This window comes from Tenrec ecaudatus, chromosome 11 (assembly GCF_050624435.1).
Source record: "Tenrec ecaudatus isolate mTenEca1 chromosome 11, mTenEca1.hap1, whole genome shotgun sequence".
Taxonomy (NCBI): domain Eukaryota; kingdom Metazoa; phylum Chordata; class Mammalia; order Afrosoricida; family Tenrecidae; genus Tenrec; species Tenrec ecaudatus.
Window position 1 is genome coordinate 112,512,719 of NC_134540.1, and position 18,875 is coordinate 112,531,593.

The 18,875-nt window shown below is 38.4% G+C and overlaps 1 protein-coding gene across 1 annotated transcript in view; it reads left to right on the forward strand.

Annotated features, from left to right (window-relative positions):
• The window catches only part of NDFIP2 (Nedd4 family interacting protein 2), a 75,345-nt gene that overhangs the window by 41,165 nt on the left and 15,305 nt on the right, over positions 1 to 18,875 (forward strand). Inside the window, exon 4 of the mRNA XM_075563508.1 lies at positions 6,937 to 7,030. Coding sequence (XP_075419623.1) covers positions 6,937 to 7,030 — 94 coding nt within the window. The remainder of the gene's footprint in view (positions 1 to 6,936; positions 7,031 to 18,875) is intronic.

Sequence of the window (18,875 nt, forward strand, 5' to 3'; positions counted from 1 at the left end):
TTCAGTGATCGTGTCAGGGAAAATGAGTATCCCAGAATGCCAGGTTATTAGAACAAAGTGTTATTGCATTGAGGGAGGACTTGAGTACAGGCCCAATGTCCATCTGTACCTTAATATTTAACATATGTACATAGATCTATTTCCCTACTCTTATATATAAATATGTTTACATATGTACATATCTGTATTTAGACCTCTATAAATGTCCTTTACCTCTTAGTCCTTTCTTCTATTTCCTTTTCTTTCCTCTTTTCCCATTGTCATGTTCGACCTTCCTTTGGCTTTCAATAATTTCTCTTGGCTACATTGCACTTGATTAAGCCCCACCAGGCATCCTATGCCCTCCTTGCCATTGATTTTAAATCACTTGTTGTTTCCTTGTCCCTTGGTTTGTTGACATCCTCTTTTATTTTTACCATCTCCCTCTCTCCCATGTGCCTCCCAGAACCGTTGGTCCTGTTGTTTTCTCCTCCAGATTGTTTATCCTGCCTATCTTATCTAGATAGACCTATAAAAAACATAATAAGCACAAAACAAAACAAAGCAGAACAAAACAACAACAAAACGAACAACAAAAAAGAAAATCCTATAAATAGTTCCAGGTCTGTTGCCCTTAGTGTTTTCTGGTAGAGTCTGATGGGGTACCGTGTCCTGGCCCCAAAGTCTTATTTTGGGAATTCCTCTGGGACTTTATTGCGTTGCTCCCCTTGCTGCTCTGTTGAAGACCCTTAGTGTTTCACCCCTAACACTGTGATAGGGTCAGATCGGGCACAATTCCTGCACTGTTTCCTGTGGTTGTTCCTTGTAGAGCTATGGGTCCGTGAGGGACATCTTGTTTCATGGTGGGGAGCACTATATGGTCCTCTCTGTACATTGGCTGCTCTGAGCAGAAATGATCATCCTTGGGGCTTAGTGGGCCAGGATGTGTTCCACTCTCTCTCTCCTTCCCTCTTAGTTTACTGATCAGATGTGTTTGATCAGATTTGCCCCTCTCAGTGCTGTCCTCTGGAGTGCATTCTTCTGGGCGTGGGGGTGGGGATGTCCACGTAGTTGGGATTGGGGCCAGCCTTGCTGCTTCATGACAGTATGTTGCATACATGTCTTGGCACACTGAGTTGAAGTCTGATCTTTCTACCCTTCTCCTGTGGAGATATAAACTATACCCTCCCCTTGGGCGGGTTAGTGCCTAGTTATCCTGCTACCCATGTTTGTTTGTATTTCTTTCTTTCTTTTCTCTGCCTTTTTGATTGGCTCCCATGTGAGTCTGCTCCTGCCATCACTAACTTTAGTGTTTTATATGAAAAAGTATTATTTTAATAATTGAGTGAATTTTCTCTGTAGCAAATGTTTTCTTTACATCTTTGTGCATATATCTTTTTAAAAATCATGTTCTTTGATAAAATCTATGAACCGAATTTTTAAAGGAATATGATATAGGGATAGGGGAGGTGGGGGGTAAGGAAGTGGTGTTAACAAACCCAGGGGCAAGGGAATAACAAGGGATCCAAATTAGTGGTGAGGTGGGAGTGGCAGGCCTGGTAGGGAATGATCAAGGGTAAGGTAACGTAAAGAAGAGGCATAGCTGTAACCCAGGTGGGGACGGAGCATGATAGTGAGGCAGGAGGAAAGTCAAGGGAGATGGAGGAAAGAGCTAAGAGGCAAAGAGCATTTATGGAGGTCTAGACAAAGACATGTACATGCAAATATGTATATGAGGATGGGGAAATAGATCTAAGTCCCTATATTTATAGGTTGAGTATTAAAGTGACAGAACGACCATGGGCTTCTACTCAAGCACTCCCTCAATGCATGAATACTTCCTTCTATTAAATTGGCATTCTGTGATGCTCACCTTCCTGACACAACTGCTGAAGCCAAAGTGAGTTAACAAGCAAATGTGGTGAAGAAAGCTTATGGTGCCCGGCTATCAAAAGAGATAGCGTCTGGGGTCTTAAAAGGCTTGAAGATAAACAAGCGGCCATCTAGCTCAGAAGCAACAACGCCCACATGGAAGAAACACACCAGCCTGTGTGATCACGTGGTTCTGAAGGGATCAGTTATCAGGCATCAAAGAACAAAAAATCATATCATTGGCTGCACACCTCCATGATATGATCGCTGAGAACAAATGGGTGCATAAGCAAATGTGGCAAAGAAAGCTGATGGTGCCCGGCTATCAAAAGAGATAGTGTCTGGGTTCTTAAAGGCTTGAAGTTGAGCAAGTGGCCATCTAGCTCAGAAGCAACAAAGCCCACATGGAAGAAGCACACCAGCCTGTGCGATCACGAGGTGTCGTCGAAGGGATCAGGTATAAGGTATCATCAGGAAAAAAAATCTTACCATAGTGAATGAAGGGGGAAGTGCAGAGTGGAGACCCAAGGCCCATTTGTTGGCCACTGGAGATCCCCTCACAGAGGGGTTTAGGGGAGGAGATGAGTCAGTCAGGGTGCGATGGAGCACCGATGAAGAATACAGCTTTCCTCCAGTTCCTAAAATGCTTCCTCTCCCCCCAGCTACCATGATCCGAATTCTACCTTGCAAGTCTGGATAGAGCAGAAGATGTACACTGGTGCAGATAGGAGCTGGAGGCACAGGGCATCCAGGGCGGATGATACCTTCAGGACCAGGGGTGTGAGGGGCGATACTGGGAGGGTAGAGGGTGAGTGGGTTAGAAAGAGGGAACCGATTACAAGGATCTACATGTGACCTCCTCCCTGAGGGACGGACAACAGAAAAGGGGGTGAAGGGAGACGCCGGACAGGGTAAGATAAGACAAAATAATAATTTATAAATTATCAAGGGCTCATGAGGGAGGGTAGTGCACGGAGGGAGGGGAAAAAAGAGGACTTGATGCAAAGGGCTTAAGTAGAGAGCAAATGCTTTGAAAATGATGAGGGCAAAGAATGTACAGATGTGCTTTATACGATTGATGTATGTATGGATTGTGATAAGAGTTGTATGAGTTCCTAATAAAATGTTTAAAAAAATCATCTTCTTTGATAAAATCTATGAACTGAATTTTTAAAGGAATATAATATAGCTATATTTTGCCATCATATTGACAGCCTATTTGTTTTGCTCATAGTGCATTTTAATGTTTATTTCTTGAACTAATTTCAAATTCTATTCATTTTTGTTACTGTATATTTAATTTTTGGCAGTTATTAAGTTTGCCATGTTTAAGTTTGCCTGGGCTACAGGGTTGCAAAACTTAAGGAATTCTAGCATGCAAATAAATGACCAAATAGCTTCAAAAATCTTTCTTTAAGGAAACTTGACACTCTTAGTGAAGCTACCACGATTGTGTGGAAAGAAAATTAGTGTCCTAGATTCAGTCCTTACCATCACTCGATTAGCTGTGCCAGTTTGAGCAGCGCTCTAAGCTCCTTTGAACCTCTGCCGGCACCACCTCAACATGGAAGCTCAATGAGACAACGTCTGTGTTACAGAGAAATACTATATATGGAAATCAGCTCATGTCCTTCACCTACACAGGGCTAGTGACACTCAGCATTTCCCTATGTTTGGTTAGCTATTTGGATGTTATCTTTAATGAGCTATCTGTTCATGCCCTTTGCCCATTTAAAAATGGGTTATTTATCTTTTTATTATTGAAAGTACTGCAGATTTTGCAAACACCATTTGTTGAAGAGATTACCTCTCATTTGATGTTTTGTTTGTAGAAGAGTAAGTGTTTTAGGTGGATGAATTTTATGTCTGGGATTTTTAATCAGTTCCATTGGTCTATGTGTCTATCATTGTTTCAGAACAAAACTTTTTAAACAACTGCTGTGGTATTGAGGGTTGGAAGTGAGAGGCTTTTTAATTTGTACTTTTTTGTTTTTTCATATTTAAATATTATTTTAGAATATACCGTTTTTTATTCCTCTGCCAGTTGGTGAACATTTGGAACATTTAAAGCATTTTATCATTTCAGTAACGATGATGTGAACGTCTTGGTATAGGCCTACATTTTCATTTCCTTTGGGGAAATACCTCATTTTGGCGTAGGTGGATGTTTAAAATGTTCAGAAATTGCCAATATTATTTCTAAATTAGTTTTACCACTTTGTAGTCCCTAAAACATTTGTGTATGAAAGTTTCATTTGTTCTATATCCTTGACAATGTTTGGGATGGCCAACCTTCTTAATTTTTAAGGTTCTAACAGGTAGAGACTAATAAATAATATATTATAGTTTTTATTTGCATTTTTCTAATAATGATGTTGAGCATATATTTGTATGCTCTTTTGCTGTTTTATATCTTTTAAAAAATAATTTTATCGGGAGCTCTTTCAGCTCTTATCACAATCCATATATACATGCATTCTGTTGAGGATATTTGTACATATGTTGCCATCATCATTTTCCAAACATTTTCTTTCTACTTGAGCCCTTGGTATCAGCTCTACTTTTTGCTCCTCTTTTTACCGTCCTTCCCCCACCCTCCCGCCCTCATGACTCCTTGATAAATTATAAATTATTATTTTCCTATCTTACACCATCTGTTGTCTCCCATTACCCACATTTTTGTTTGTGCCAGGTGGGGGTGGGGCTATTAAATATCAATCATTGTGATTGGGCCCCCCTTTCTCCTGCCTCCTTCCCCCTACACTCATGGTATTGCTACTCCCATTATTTGCTCCTGAGGGGTTTCTATGTTCTGGATTCCAGGTGTTGAGCGCCCCTATCTGTACCAGTGTACATGCTCCAGTATAGCCAGGTTTATTAGGTAGATCTGGGGTCATGATAATGAGGGGGCGTGACAGGGAGAGAAGCAAGCATTAAAGAACTAAAGGAGCGTTGTGTGTTTTGTCAGTGCTATACTGCACCGTGGCTGTTATCCCTTCCTTGTAACCCTTCTGTGAGGGGATGTCCAATTTGTTAGGTAAACTGAGGCATGAAACGAGAAGAGACGGACCATACTTGCCGAGGACTGATTTAAAAAGCAGGCTTTATGGGGACAAGCAGACGGGTTCAACAGCCCACAGTAAAGTGAAGCTGTGGAAGCCGCCACAGGGGAGCGCTTGAGGGTTTTTTTTTTTATTATCCACCCCCACCCCCACCCCCACCCCCGAAGCTTCTGGAGAGTTAACGTAGGTGCGGTTTTGCTCAGTGTGGCTTAAGTTACTGTTTGCTCTTTGTACAAGGTCAGCCTGTTCTGGTTCTAGGAACAATGATATGGGCAGTTTGTGCTTTCAGAGGGTACAGTTGTTCGCAGAACTAGCCCGTTTCTGGGAAACTCAGTCTGGGGGAAGAGTGTCCATGTTTTTACCAGACACAATTGTCTACAGATGGGCTGTGGGTCTCCACGCCGAACCCCTTTATTTGCATGGATGGGACTGTTTGTTTTGAGTCTTCTGATGCTTGATACCTGATCCTATGGACACATCATGATCATACAGGCTGGTGTGTTTCTTCCATGTGGGTTTTGTTGTTTCCCTGCTAGATGGCCGCTTGTTTAACTTCAAGCCTTTAAGACCCCAGATGCTTTAGAAGATATTCTAATGGCCAGGTACCATCAGCTTTCTTCATTTCACATTTGCTTATGCACCCACTTGGACTTCACCGATTCTGTTGGGAAGGTGAGCGCCACAGGATGCCAGGTTTTAAAACAATGTCCTGGCATTGAGGGAGGGTTTGAGTAGAGGCCCAATGTCCATCTGCTACCTTGATATTAAAATATAAATATATGTACATTTACCTATAACGCTATTGTTATATATTAATATAAACATGCCTATGTTTAAACCTCTATAAATGTCATGCCTCCTAGTTCTTTTCTCCATTTACTTTCCTCCTGTCCCACTATCATGTTTGACCTTCATTTGTCTTTCAGTGATTCCTCTCAGCTACATTGCACTTAACCCCACCCCACCCCACCCCAGGCATTCTATACCCTCCTTCCCATCTATTTTAGATCACGTGCTGGTCTCTTCTCTCCACTGTCCCCAGGAACCATCAGTCCTGTTGTTTTCTCCTTGGGATTGTTTATCTTGCCTATCTTATGTAGACAGGCATGAAAAAAAGGAAGAAGAAAGAAAAAAAAGGTAGAGGGGGGTGGTGGAGTATAAGTAGTACCAGGTTTGTATGTTGAGTCTTATGTATGTGTTCCGATCAAGTCTGATGAGGTGCCAAGCCCAGCCCTGAGTCTGAAGTCTTATTTTCAGGATTCCTTGGGACTTTGTTGCTTTGTTCCCTGTGCTGCTCTGTTGTATTCCTTTTGTGTTTCGCCCTGGTGTGGAGGGCATCAGACTGGGCACAATTTGTACTTCTTCTTAAGAAGGTCTTTCCTTATTCTGAGTTTCTTTCTCTCCATATAAAGTTAGTGATTCATTTTTCCATGAAAAAAAAAATGAAATTGAAAGCTGGCTTGGAATGATGTTGTATTTATAGATTGCTTTGAATAATACTGACATTTTCGCGATGGTAATTCTTCCTCTCCATGAGTACGGAGTGGTCTCCATTTATGTGTGTAAATGTCTTTTCTTATAGTAGAGTTCTGTAGAAAACGTGTACATTTTATTTTTGATAAATATTGCCAACCTACCAACTCTACAAGCACCAGTGCACAATCCCACATTGATATAGGAAAGATGTTTCTTATTTTAGCAGTTTCATTTGTTCAGCATCCACATACCCTACAATGCAATGGTTCAGTCAAATCAAGAAGAGTTGTACAATCAGCACTAGAAAGTTGCTGTTTCTTCATTTCACACTACTACATTAGTGTCAAAAAGGTAATTCTTGCATCCTTATGCATAATTCTATTGTTCACTAATGGTTTTTGATTATATTCCTTCGAATTTACTTTTTCAAAGGTTCATGAAAAATAGTACTTGCTAATGTTTATTTAATATTTAATTTTTAAGATGTACTCAATATATCATTGTAAAATGATAATATTTAAATAATCTCTGCTAATACATTTTACAGATTCCAGAAGAAGAGTGTCAACCAAGAGATGATTTCAGTGAAGCAGACCAACTTAGAGTGGGTAATGATGGCATTTTTATGCTGGCGTTTTTCAGTAAGTAACTTTTCATTTTCTCAATTTTTAAATACCTCGCAAGTATTGCCTGTTTATGTGTTTTAAAGCAATATAATGAAGAAACGCAAATAGTCTTAGTTTGTCTGCCTTGATTTTATATGTAAATTACTCCTGATATTGGACTAATAGATATAAGTATATATTAGGCAGAGTTCTCTAGAGAAGAAATACCAGGGCACTTATGATTGTATATTTTAGTGGATAAGTATATATAGTGAAAAAGGATTATAACAGCAAATGAATCCACTCAGCAGTACGGAGAGCTCAGTCTGACGCACTTTCATAAGTCTTTCCTATTCAAGCAGTGAGGTCCAAGGTCCAAGGAAGCAGACAGTAGGAAGATGAGTATGGAGAAGTGTCGGGGAGGCCAATAGAGCAGTGTGGCCTAGCAAGTCACAGTGGAGCCTCATACCAGTGCAAGGTGGCTGGCTGGAGGTGCAGCGAATGGAGGCATGACAAGATAGTGGAGTCGGCCTGCAGGCAGCAGACACGGCAAGCTGTAGTGTGGAACAACTCGGCCCAGCAGTTAGTTCAGTCCAAGGTTGGCTCAGCAAGGTGACTTAGAATGCTTCACAGACTACAAGTAGCACAGCACATGTGAAGAGGCAGGGCAAGTGGATTAAGCAGCATACTCGTCCAGCCGATAGGGAGGGAGGGAGGAAGGGAGATAGAGACAGTCATACAGATAGGTAGACACCTCTAGAGGGCCATATATTATAGGTGCAACTTAAAGGAATGTCACCAGGCTGCAACCTGACAAATAGGCTACCTCCATACAGGTGCCAGGTTGGCACAAAAAATCCAACTATCACAAAGTATGATCATATGTAGAAAAAAACTTCAGAGGCAATTAAACACTCATTGGATACATATATTTCAATCATTTTAAGAGTGTAATGGGGTCCAAGTTTGATTTCCTCTGACTTCACAAGGAGGATATATAATCAAACTCAACATCAGCGTAAAATTGCTTCCTGTGAGAGAGGTCAGATATGCTTCCACCCTCTAATCTTTTTACCAGTTCTGATACCTCTCATCCTTTCCAAGCCCTTTTCTGCTGCGTTGTATAATCCATCACAATGGGCAAGAGAACTCTAAGACAATACTCATAATTATGGGGTTTATTAGGGAAGCTAATAGGTTACAATTTGAGATCAGGAATGCTTAGCATACACTTCTTTCAGTCAGGAGGGCTTCTGCTCAGGCTTGCCTCTCTTTGTTCCTTGGTGCCTCAGCCATACGGCATCTTGGCCTCTTCCCCACTCATACAAGGGCTACAAAGCTGCTTGAGGCAAGTATCCAGAGGGTGTGTCACTCATTACCTTAATGCTCAGTTTTACTGGCTTTCTGGGCTGGGAAGCCGACTGCTGTTTCTCGCTCTGCTGCTCCCGCTTCTCTGCTGTCCTCCTACTGCTCCTCTGGTGCCCCAGCTGTTTCCTGCCTAAAGGATGTTCAGTGTGCAGGGATACCTGGAGCCAAAGGATGTGTTCCACTCTTGGCTCTTCTTGATGCTAATGAGATTCCTCTTCCCACCTCATCCCATTCATTCTTCTGAGATGGGACTAATTTTGTACTCAGATGAATTGCAAAATCAACCAATCCTAACATTTGAATTTCAAGTTTTTATAATCACAATTATCCTTGTTCATAACCACCCATGACTGAGTCATATTACTATCAGTATTACCCCCTAACTTCTCTTGCCCAGATCCTGCTGGCAAATCTAGTCATTTGGTGGACTTTATCAAGACTTTGGCTAGAAGAGCTGCATCAGGCAAATCACCGCACTGCACTCATTATGTTAGATGTTGACAATCTAAAGTCTACACAGACTATTATTTTATATAGGAAATACTGTAATAGTGACAGTGCTATTGGAGCATATAAAAGGAATGTCCTTAAGCCAGAAAAAGCCTCGGAAAGGAATATTGTAGGCAATTAGAACAATACAACCGTAGAGACACAAAGGTTTGAAAGTATAAGTATTAACTGGGGGCAAATGGTGAGTTCTTGGTCAAGCTCAGTAATATTTTTGAGCATATTGAAAAATTTTAATTTATAAAGTTAAAAAAAACCTTCCTGAGGGAAACTGAGTTATAGTCTTCATTGCTTTAATTCCTAAGACAGGTATCAGTACATAGTAAATTTATTAAATGATATTGAGATACTCATAAATTATTCAAATTGCTAAAATTAGCAATGTAAACCTAATTTAATTCTCTAGAATACACACATAATACATTTATATACAGAGAAGCAGAAAATATTGAAATACTTTTAAAATTTTAATTTTTAGATATGCTTGGTACCATGAATAAAACAATTCTTTAGGTACAATTCAATATTGTTTCATATTATTAGTCTGTCAGTTGTAGTTCAACTGATAGCCCATGATTAATATTTAACAAGCTTCCTATACATTTCGTTTACAAAATACTTGTTTTCCTAATATTTCAAACAAACGTTATTAAAATGTGTTTGTGGTTTGATGCCATTGAGTTGGTTTTGACCCTTAGCAAGCCTGTGCACGACAGAACAAAACATTGCCTGGTCGGTGCCGTCCTCACAAATGTTCTCACACGTGAGTTTATTGTTGCAGGCACTTAGCCAATCTATCTACTTGAGGTTAGGAGCATTATGAGAATTTTAACCTTTGGTGGTTTTTTTTTCCTGATAGTTCTTAAACTAGCTTTTGAGTGAGTTGGTAAATGTAGATTTATTTGTAATTACTACCATCTAGTGGTTGTTTTACAAATTGCAACTTGTTTTGCTTTCCATCTTACAGTAGCTGTTGTGCTTAACAGGTTTAGAAATACAATTTCTTGATTGTAGTTTATAGCTTAAATATTCAGTGTCATGTACATTATTCAAATAAATTACAACAACTATCACTAAGATGGTTTCCATTAAAACCCTTTATTTAACTCTTGCTTTTCTCTGTTCAACTTTTTCATTTCAGTCTCTTACAACACATAACCCTAAAAGAAGTTTGCACTTAAATGTGGTATTTTTTAAAATCAGAAAGTGTAAACAAGAATATCTAGGTGTTCCCTAATCAAATTTCACTCCTTACTGAAAAATGCCTGGTCATGTCTAATTTGCATGTCTGATTTAATTTCTAAAAAATGAGTAGAAGTCGTTTATTTGTGAATTACAGTCGTTAAAAATCAAACTAAAACATGACAAATTGATAATCTGTGAAAGTAACCCTGAGCTCTAGTACTTTAAAGGTGTATTGAATTCCATTTAGAAAACGTTTTCTCCAAAGTATAGCCTTTTGTGGCACTTGGCAGCATGCTATGTTAACTAGTGACTTGTATTATTCCCATAGTTGGCTGGCCCAGCCTAACACACATACTGAAGGCAGGGATCCTTGATTTTAATCAGCAAGTGCTTCAAGTCCTCCTTGCTTTCAGCAAGCAAGGTTGTGTCATCTGCATATGAAAGGTTGTTAATAAGCCTTCCTCCAATGCTGATGCCCTATTCTTTTTCATATAATCCATTTCTCCGATGATTTTCTCAGCATACAGATTGAACAAGTACGGTGAGAGGATACAACTCCTAGGCACAATTCTCCTGTGTTAAACCATGCACTATTCCCTTGTTCTATTTACACAGCTGCCTTTTGATCTATGTACAAGTCTCACATGAGCACAGTGAAGTGTTCAGAATTCCCATTCTTCTCAAGGTTACTCTAAGTTTGTTATGATCCACACAGTTGGATCCTTGGCATAGTTAATAAAACCCAAGTAAACCTATTTGTGGTATTCTCTGCTTTCAGCCAAGATCCATCTAATATCAGCATTAATACACCTTGTTTCTTGACCTCTTCTGAATTTGTCTGTGACCTCTGGCAGTTTCTTGTCAATGTGCTGTTGCAATGTTGGATGATCTTCAGCAAAATTGTACTTGCATGTGATATCAATGGTATTGTTCGAGAATTTGAGCACATTGTTGGGTCCTCTTTCTTTGGAATGGGTAGAGGTAAGGTTCTTTCTGTCAAATCGACAAAGGAGCTGTCTTCCAAACTTCCTGGCATAGGCGAGTGTGCTACTAGTGCTTCATCAAATGACCGAGGTGATTCGATGGGTAGTTCATTAATTTCAGAAACCACTGGTTTGTGTTTTCAAAGCATCTTGAACTTCTTCTTTCGCCACCGTTGGTTCTTACGCATATGCTACCTCCTGAAATGGTGTAATGTCAGTTCTTTTTGGTAGAGTGACTCTGTGTATTCTTTCTGCATTCTTTTGATGATGCTTCCTGCATCCTTCAGTATTTTGCTCACAGAATCTTTCAATATTTGAACTAGAGGTTTTAATTTTTTCTTGGGTTCTTTTAAGTTGAGATAACGCTGAGCATGTATTTCCCTTTTGGTTTTCAAACTCTAGATCTTTGCACATTTCATAATATTTGCCTTTATATTCTTGAGCTGCCCTCTGCCCTCTGAAATTTTCTATTCAGTTCTTTGACTTCATCATTTTTCCATTTGCTTTAGCTAGTCTATAATTAAGGACAAGTTTCTGAGTCTCTTCTGACATCCACTTGATGTTTTCTTTTTCTTTTTATGACTTTTGGCTTTCTTCATTGGTAGAGTCTTCAATTTATTATTCACTAGTTTTTGTAGTTGGTGTTTAAATTTGAATACTAGTTGTATTGACTGAATTTCCTCGAAGGCACTAGATATAATCTTATTACAGCAAAGTACACATCAAGTTGATTAACAGTGTCGTTTTTGCAGTGAATGCTAAATCGTTCTTTTGATTGTGTTATTCCAAGTATAGTAGATCATATTATATTCTGATAAAAATGGGCTATACCGGTCCATTTCAAGTCACTAATACCTAGGATATTGATCTTTATGTGTTCCATTGATTTTTGATCACGTACAATTTACCTGAATTTATACTTCACACATCCAAGTTCCAAGCATTAGCATATTTTTGCAGCTGTTTATCCTTATGCTGAGTCATGCCTCACCAGCAAATGGAAACCTTGAAGGAACCACTTCCACGGGCTTTACCTGACGTGGGTCCCACTCAAAGTAATCAGTCACGTTTTGAACACCCTTCAATCAGAGGGACCCATTGTCTGACAGTATCTCCAGCAGTATTCTGCTCCATACATTCGGCCTTCAGTATCTGACAGTGCTTCGAAGCTGTGCATGAGGTTTTCAGTTGCTCTTTCTGAAGTGGGGAAACCGAGTCCTTCATTCCTGTTCTTTGTCTGGTAGCCCCACTGAAGCGTGTTCAGTTTAGGTGACCCTGCTGGCATTTGAAATACCAGTGCTATAGCTTCTAACATTACAGCAGTACACTGACAGAGTGTGGCAAAATATCCCTGGAATACCAGGGGTATGAATTAACCATGGGGGTTATGAAGAATTAGGTGAACTCGTGTCATGGGAAATTAGCATAGGGGAATTAGAATTTCATCTCTGCAGACCCAACAGTCAGAGAGACATAATGTGCCTGTCTGTTAGATCCCACCCAGAAGAGAGTAATTGAAAAGAAATCCCATTCCTTGCTTTGATACACTGAGTCAGAGAATATAGCTTGGGCAGGTAAGCAGACAGTGTCTTGGAGATCACTTTCCTCCTTTGTGTTGCTGTATTGATCACTGGCTAAATTCCCTGAAAACACAATAGTTGACCTTAAAACCACGATCTTGACACGGACAGTATTTTCTTTGTTTCCTGTCATTGAACCCTGATCAATATAGGCTCATGCGGCCTCCCTCTAGTCTTTAGGGTCTACAACAAGTGTGTGGGCATTGCTGTTCAGCCAAAGGTGCAGATAAAAATAACTGTATCTCTGCAGCAGTCAGCCTTTGTGCACGGTACAAATGAGAAAACAGTTCAATGGAGTGGAATACACCCAGATATGGATACAGAGGAGGGGGAAAATCTTTAGATCTTCCTATAAGGGAGTTTAGGGAGAAATGATTTTCAGCAGCTTCAAATGAATGAAGTAAAGTTTTCGAGAGAAATAAAAAAAAAAGAAAATGCAGAAAAGCACTATAAAATCAATCTGACAAAATAAAAACTAGGAGTAATTCAACAACTCTAAATAGAAATTCAAAAGGCAAACATTAAGCTTTTAGAACTAGATAACAAAACAGAATAAGAACAAAACAAAAATTGACAAAAGGGAAACATCAATCAGTGATGTACAAAACAAATCTCTTGAGACCAAAATACAAGAAGATCAAACTGTAAAAAAGACCAAAAATGCTGAAAATAACTTAAGAATTCTATGGACACTATCAAAAGGAAAAAATTACATTTGATAAACATCCCAGAAAGAAAAAATAGAGAAAAAATGGGAGGAAATGATATCAGAGCTTAAATTGTGAACACCTGGTTTTCAGATGGTTCTAGATGACAGTGGAAACCCCAAGTCCATTTGCAGGGTCCCCCCATGTCAAGCTCAGGTGATTCCTTTGACCGTGGTTGAGGGACGTGAATAGCCTTACTGTCAGACAGAGGTCATTGTAAAGTTGATTGTGGCCAATGTAATTAGGTAGAAATGTAATAGCTTATCATTTGATTTCATCTTTGATTGATTTTGAAGTTGTTTCACATTTTAATGTTTTCTCTTGAAGTTTGCCATGCTTTGTCCAGTCATTGATGTTGGTTTTTGTTTGTGTTTTGTATGGTTTTTCGTATGTGAAATCCAGGGTAAGTATTCTACAGAGACAGTAACTAAGTTAACGATTATTTAGGAGCATGACAGGGGTAAATGAAGAGCCAACAACAATGAGTATAAGAAGAAAATGTTCTGAAATTGACTGTGATGCAACTCTTCTTAATACGATTGAAACGTTAAATTTTATCCTATGTCAAGAATATGCCAGTAGAAGTATTTTAAAAAGACAAGCTCTCACATAAAATTAAAAAAAAAACCTATATCCGGCAAAATTATGTCTCAAATATGTGAGATAAGTAAAGTTATTTGCAGACAAGGGGAATCTAAAGGAATTTATAAAGACAAGTCAAATCTTAGAAAAAATAAAAACTAAAGGGACTTATTGCGCAGAGCGTCAACAACCACAGATGGCAACCTAAAATCTTCATTTAAGATATTGAGAAACATCCTACTTAAATAATACACAAATTGGAACAACAGCATATGAATCCAAATAAGGAACCACAGATAATATACTTTAATGATGACAACAATAAAAATAGAAGAGAGTAGATAAACTGTTGAATGGACAAGATAGTCACTCACAAAAGACATCAAACTGTCTTAAAATTTGGAAGCAAACAATAATAAGCAAACAAACCTCAAAAATGTTGCAACATCTGCAAAAGAAAAGGAAGTAACAAAATTCTCTTAAGTAGTTAGATAAAAACAAAGCAAAGAAAAAAATTGACAAGTGAATCCAGGAACAAAAATCAACACCATTGTAAAAATCTTAACAATGACAGCAATAAAATCATACTTGTAGTTACCAACATTGAATGTGAATGGATTACATTCACCAGAAAGGGACAGACTAGCAGAATGGATAAGAAAATACAAGCTATTGATAAGCTGCTTAGAAGTAACACACCTTGGTTATAAAGACAACAGACTCAAATTCACAGGATGGGAAAAAATATATCGAGCTAGTGATAGAAGAAAACAGGATGTACAGTATTAATTTCTGAAAAATAGGTATCAAATAAAAAACCATTGTGGTAGTTACATAGTCTGGTGTCAGTTTGGGACTTGAGAGGATTACAAGTGAAGTAATAGAGGCTGACCTGTCGATCAAGATTGAGGCCTCTGTAGGCATGGCCTTCCGAGAATTCTGGGAATCCGGTTTTCTTTCTTGGAGGTGGGAGACACTACTTTCTCTTTGCTCATTCCCTGGGAGACACTGCAGCTGACAAGACACATGGAACTAGCTAGTGCCCTGAGCTGCAGCAGCCATGTGGACCTACCCTGATGCCACCAGACCTCTGAAGCCGGAGAAGCTGCTGAGAGACCCCTGCCAGCGCTGAGGTGCTTACAACGCCACTGGATCCAAAGACTTTCTACCCACTGCTTGTGATCATTCTGCATTCGGCATCATTGCATGTGTTTGTGAGTCTGAAGAGGACTTTATAGATTGGTTTTTGACATAGGGGCTAATATTGGACTTACGGGCTTGGACTAGACTGGGTTGGGATGCTTTCTTAATGTAAAATTACCCTTTGTCTAAAATTCTCTCACACACATGAGTTTCTGTGGATTTTTTTCTCTAGTCTAGTAGGACTATCAAAGCCATCATGAGAGACAAAGAATGCTATCATATACTGATGCGAGCCACATCTCAAAGTATAATATTGGCCAATATTGCTTACAAATACAGATTCTAAAGTTTTCAACAAATTGTAAGTCCACAGAATTCCACAAAATATTTTTAAACACTGCATCATAATTACTGAAAATTCATGCCAAGTATGCAGTGATTTCACACTTATATTATCCAACTTCTCTCATTACTTGCTCAGCATACAGACTGAATAAGTGTGGTGAAAGGATACAACCCCAAGGCACACCTTCCATGGTTTTAAACCATACAATATTCCCTGTTCTGTTTTATGAAGAATACTGCATAACTACTGGAAGAAGCTTATTAACAACTTGTGATACAGATGACAGGAGGGATTGAAGCAGTTACAGACGAAGAAAAAATTTTGCAGCTTTGAGTGTGGATTACAGCTCATTGTAAAGAAAACCCAAAATTCTCACAACTGGATCAGTAGCTAACCGCATGATTTGAATTATGGTCCTGAAGAAGAAAAGTCAAAGTATTATGCCCAAAGAACAACTAAATCTGCCTTAGAATAAGTACAGACAATGTTCCTTAGAGCCAGGGATGGCGTGACTATTGGCTATATTATCAGGAGAGAGAAAGCCTCTAGAGAAGGATATCATGCTTTGTAAAGTGTAGTGGGAGCAAGAAAGAGAAAGGCACTTGACAATGGCTCTAACAGTGGGCTTAAGTACAGGGACAGTTGTGAAGATGGTGCACGACCAGGTGGTAGTCCATTCTTTTGGACATAGGGCTGCTGTGCGTTGAAACCAACTTGATGACACCTAACAACAACAACATGCAAGGGTGGTTGTGTGTTAGAAAATCATCCAATATAATCTACCATGTAAACAAAACATGATAACCACAGGCTTATACCAATCGGTGCAAAAAATGCATTGAATATATAATTAAACATTCATTGTTGGTAAAAATAGTTAATAAAATAGAAAGGACATTCTTTAACATGGTAAAGGCCTTATGTACAAAATCAATGGGTTGAATCTCCCTAATATAGACAAACTGAGAACATTCTCTTTCTGAACAGGAACCAGACGGGATTGTCCTTTATCACCACTCTTAAATTTAATACAGACCTGGTAGTAGTTGCCATAGCTATATGCATTGATAAAAATATTAAAGCTATCCACATTGGCAAAGAAAAACAAAGCTCTTTATTTACAAAGGACATAATTCTATATACAGAAAACCCTAAAGACTTAAATTACTGAAAATTTGACAACCTAGGAGGCTGTAAGATCAGCATACAAGATTCAGTTGGATTCTTGTGTATTACAGAAGAGGACAATGAAAAGAACAATGTAATTTACCAGCCAAAAGATAAAATATGTTGGGTTAGTCTAGAAAAGGCAGTTTGAGGCAGAAAGCTGAATGATGCTGTAAAGTGCTTATAGTCTTTTTTTTCTCTCCTATTTAAAAAATTCCCTAATGAATGAAAAGAGGTATTTCAGGGGCCAGAGATGGGATATTATTGTATGATAAGCCATGTATAATTTTATCCTTTCTATATTAAGAAGTGTTGGATGGGACATTTAAAGATGGCTGACTACATTTGTTTGCCCTCGCGACAATAATTTTGTCTTAATTAAACAGTAAATTGGACTCTCCCCTAGAGGTGTTTGTTTAATAATTTTGTAATATTAAGGTCTTACTGATGTTCTGTTGATTCAAACCTTTACCATTAAAATATTAAGCAGGACAGATTAAATTGTAGTATAAGTACCTTGGAGGAGAAAGTTGACTAAACATAGAGAGAATTTGACTGTATATGTTGCATTCATTTTCATCTCCCTGCTTGTTAATATTTGATAAAGATTTTAATTTATGAAAATCTCTAAAGTAGAAGCTAAGTTTCTCTTGGAGAAATAGCAATATTTTAGGATAAGTAATCATAAAATGGTACCAAAGCATAACCACACAAAATACTCTATTAGAAAACATTAAACTATCAGTGGAAAAAAAACAAGGGCAAGTCTTCAAGGTGGCATAAACAAAGGTTAATGCTGCTTGGGGGCACTTCTTTTTAGAGCATTTGTTGAGTGTATAAATAATTGACTTGCTTGTGTTATTATATGAATGGTGACTTTACTGAACATCTGTACAATTCAATTTTAGCTCTGGGTTTTTTTCAGTTGATCTTTGTGAAGGTTTTATCTGTATGGTGGGTTTTTGACTTGTTTTAACCTTGTTAGAATTTTGTTTTGTTCTGTTTCTCCTTCACTCTACATTTAACATAAAAATTTAAAAGAAAAAGAGGTGTATATCAATGCTGAGTAGGTTGGTTTTTGTTTTGGCATCTTTTGGTCAAGTATCCCAATCCTGAGATTTTGAGGAACATATGAATCATGAATGTGGAGGATCTCTTCAATCCCCCCCCCCCAATAGATTTACCTCCCAAAGCTATATATTTAATTTTTTTTTTCTTTTACAAAACAACCTTATCACCTTCAAGGTACTCCCCAGTATACTTAATACATTTGTCAAATCTGTGGTTCTCTTCTTGGAAACATTTTTCAAACTCATCTGTTTGGATGGCTGATAGCACCATCCTCACTTTTTTCTTCACCTCTTCTAAGTATCTAATCACTATCCTTTCATGTCCCTCTTCATTCTCTGAAACAAAAAGAAGTCACATAGAATAAAGTGAATGGAATAAGAGGCATGCTGTTTTTAGACAAAAACTGGCTGTGGCAGTTACATAATCTCCTGTCAACTTGAATGAAGGGGTGGAGTCTAGCCTCCAGGGAGAAAGAGAAAGGGGCCAGCCTCCGAGAACCATTTGTTTATCTCGGTTGCCTTCCAACCAAGCTGCGACCTGATTGACTGGCTAAACTCCACCCACATGTTCCTATGAGATCCATGTTGGCACAAAAAAAACCTATCACACTCAGGAATAAATCTAACCAAAGAAACAAAAGATTTAGACAAAGAAAACTCAAACAGTTCTATAAGAAACCAAAAGACACTTCATAAATGGGAGAATGTCCCCTACTTGTGGTTACCTATTGCCATCAGTCAATTCTGACTTATAACAACCGTATATAAAACAGTAAACCTGCCTCTCGGCTTTTGAAACTAAGTCTTTACAGGAATGGAAAGCCCTGCATTTTTCTAGAAGAGCAACTGCTGTTAACAGGCCAACATATAACCCACTATGCCACCAGGGCTCCTTATGCATAAGAAGACTTTAATATAGTGAAAATGTGAATATTATCTAAAGCACTCTAAGTCCAATGCAGATCTGATGCAGTACCCTGCACAAGTTCATTAAAAAAATGGAAAAATTAATCCCCAACTTCAGATGGAAGAGATAGGAAAGAAATTTAGGATATCCAAAATACAAGTCTCATTCCTAAACCCCAACAACTACAACTAAATTAAGCAGAAATGATTTAGTTCAAAAGGATGCAGAAGATAATAGAAACTAAAACAAATTAAAAATTGGGTCAAAAAGGAAAACAAATGATAATATGTTAAATTTTAATCTATATCTTCTGTAATTCACTTTCTAGTAAAATCT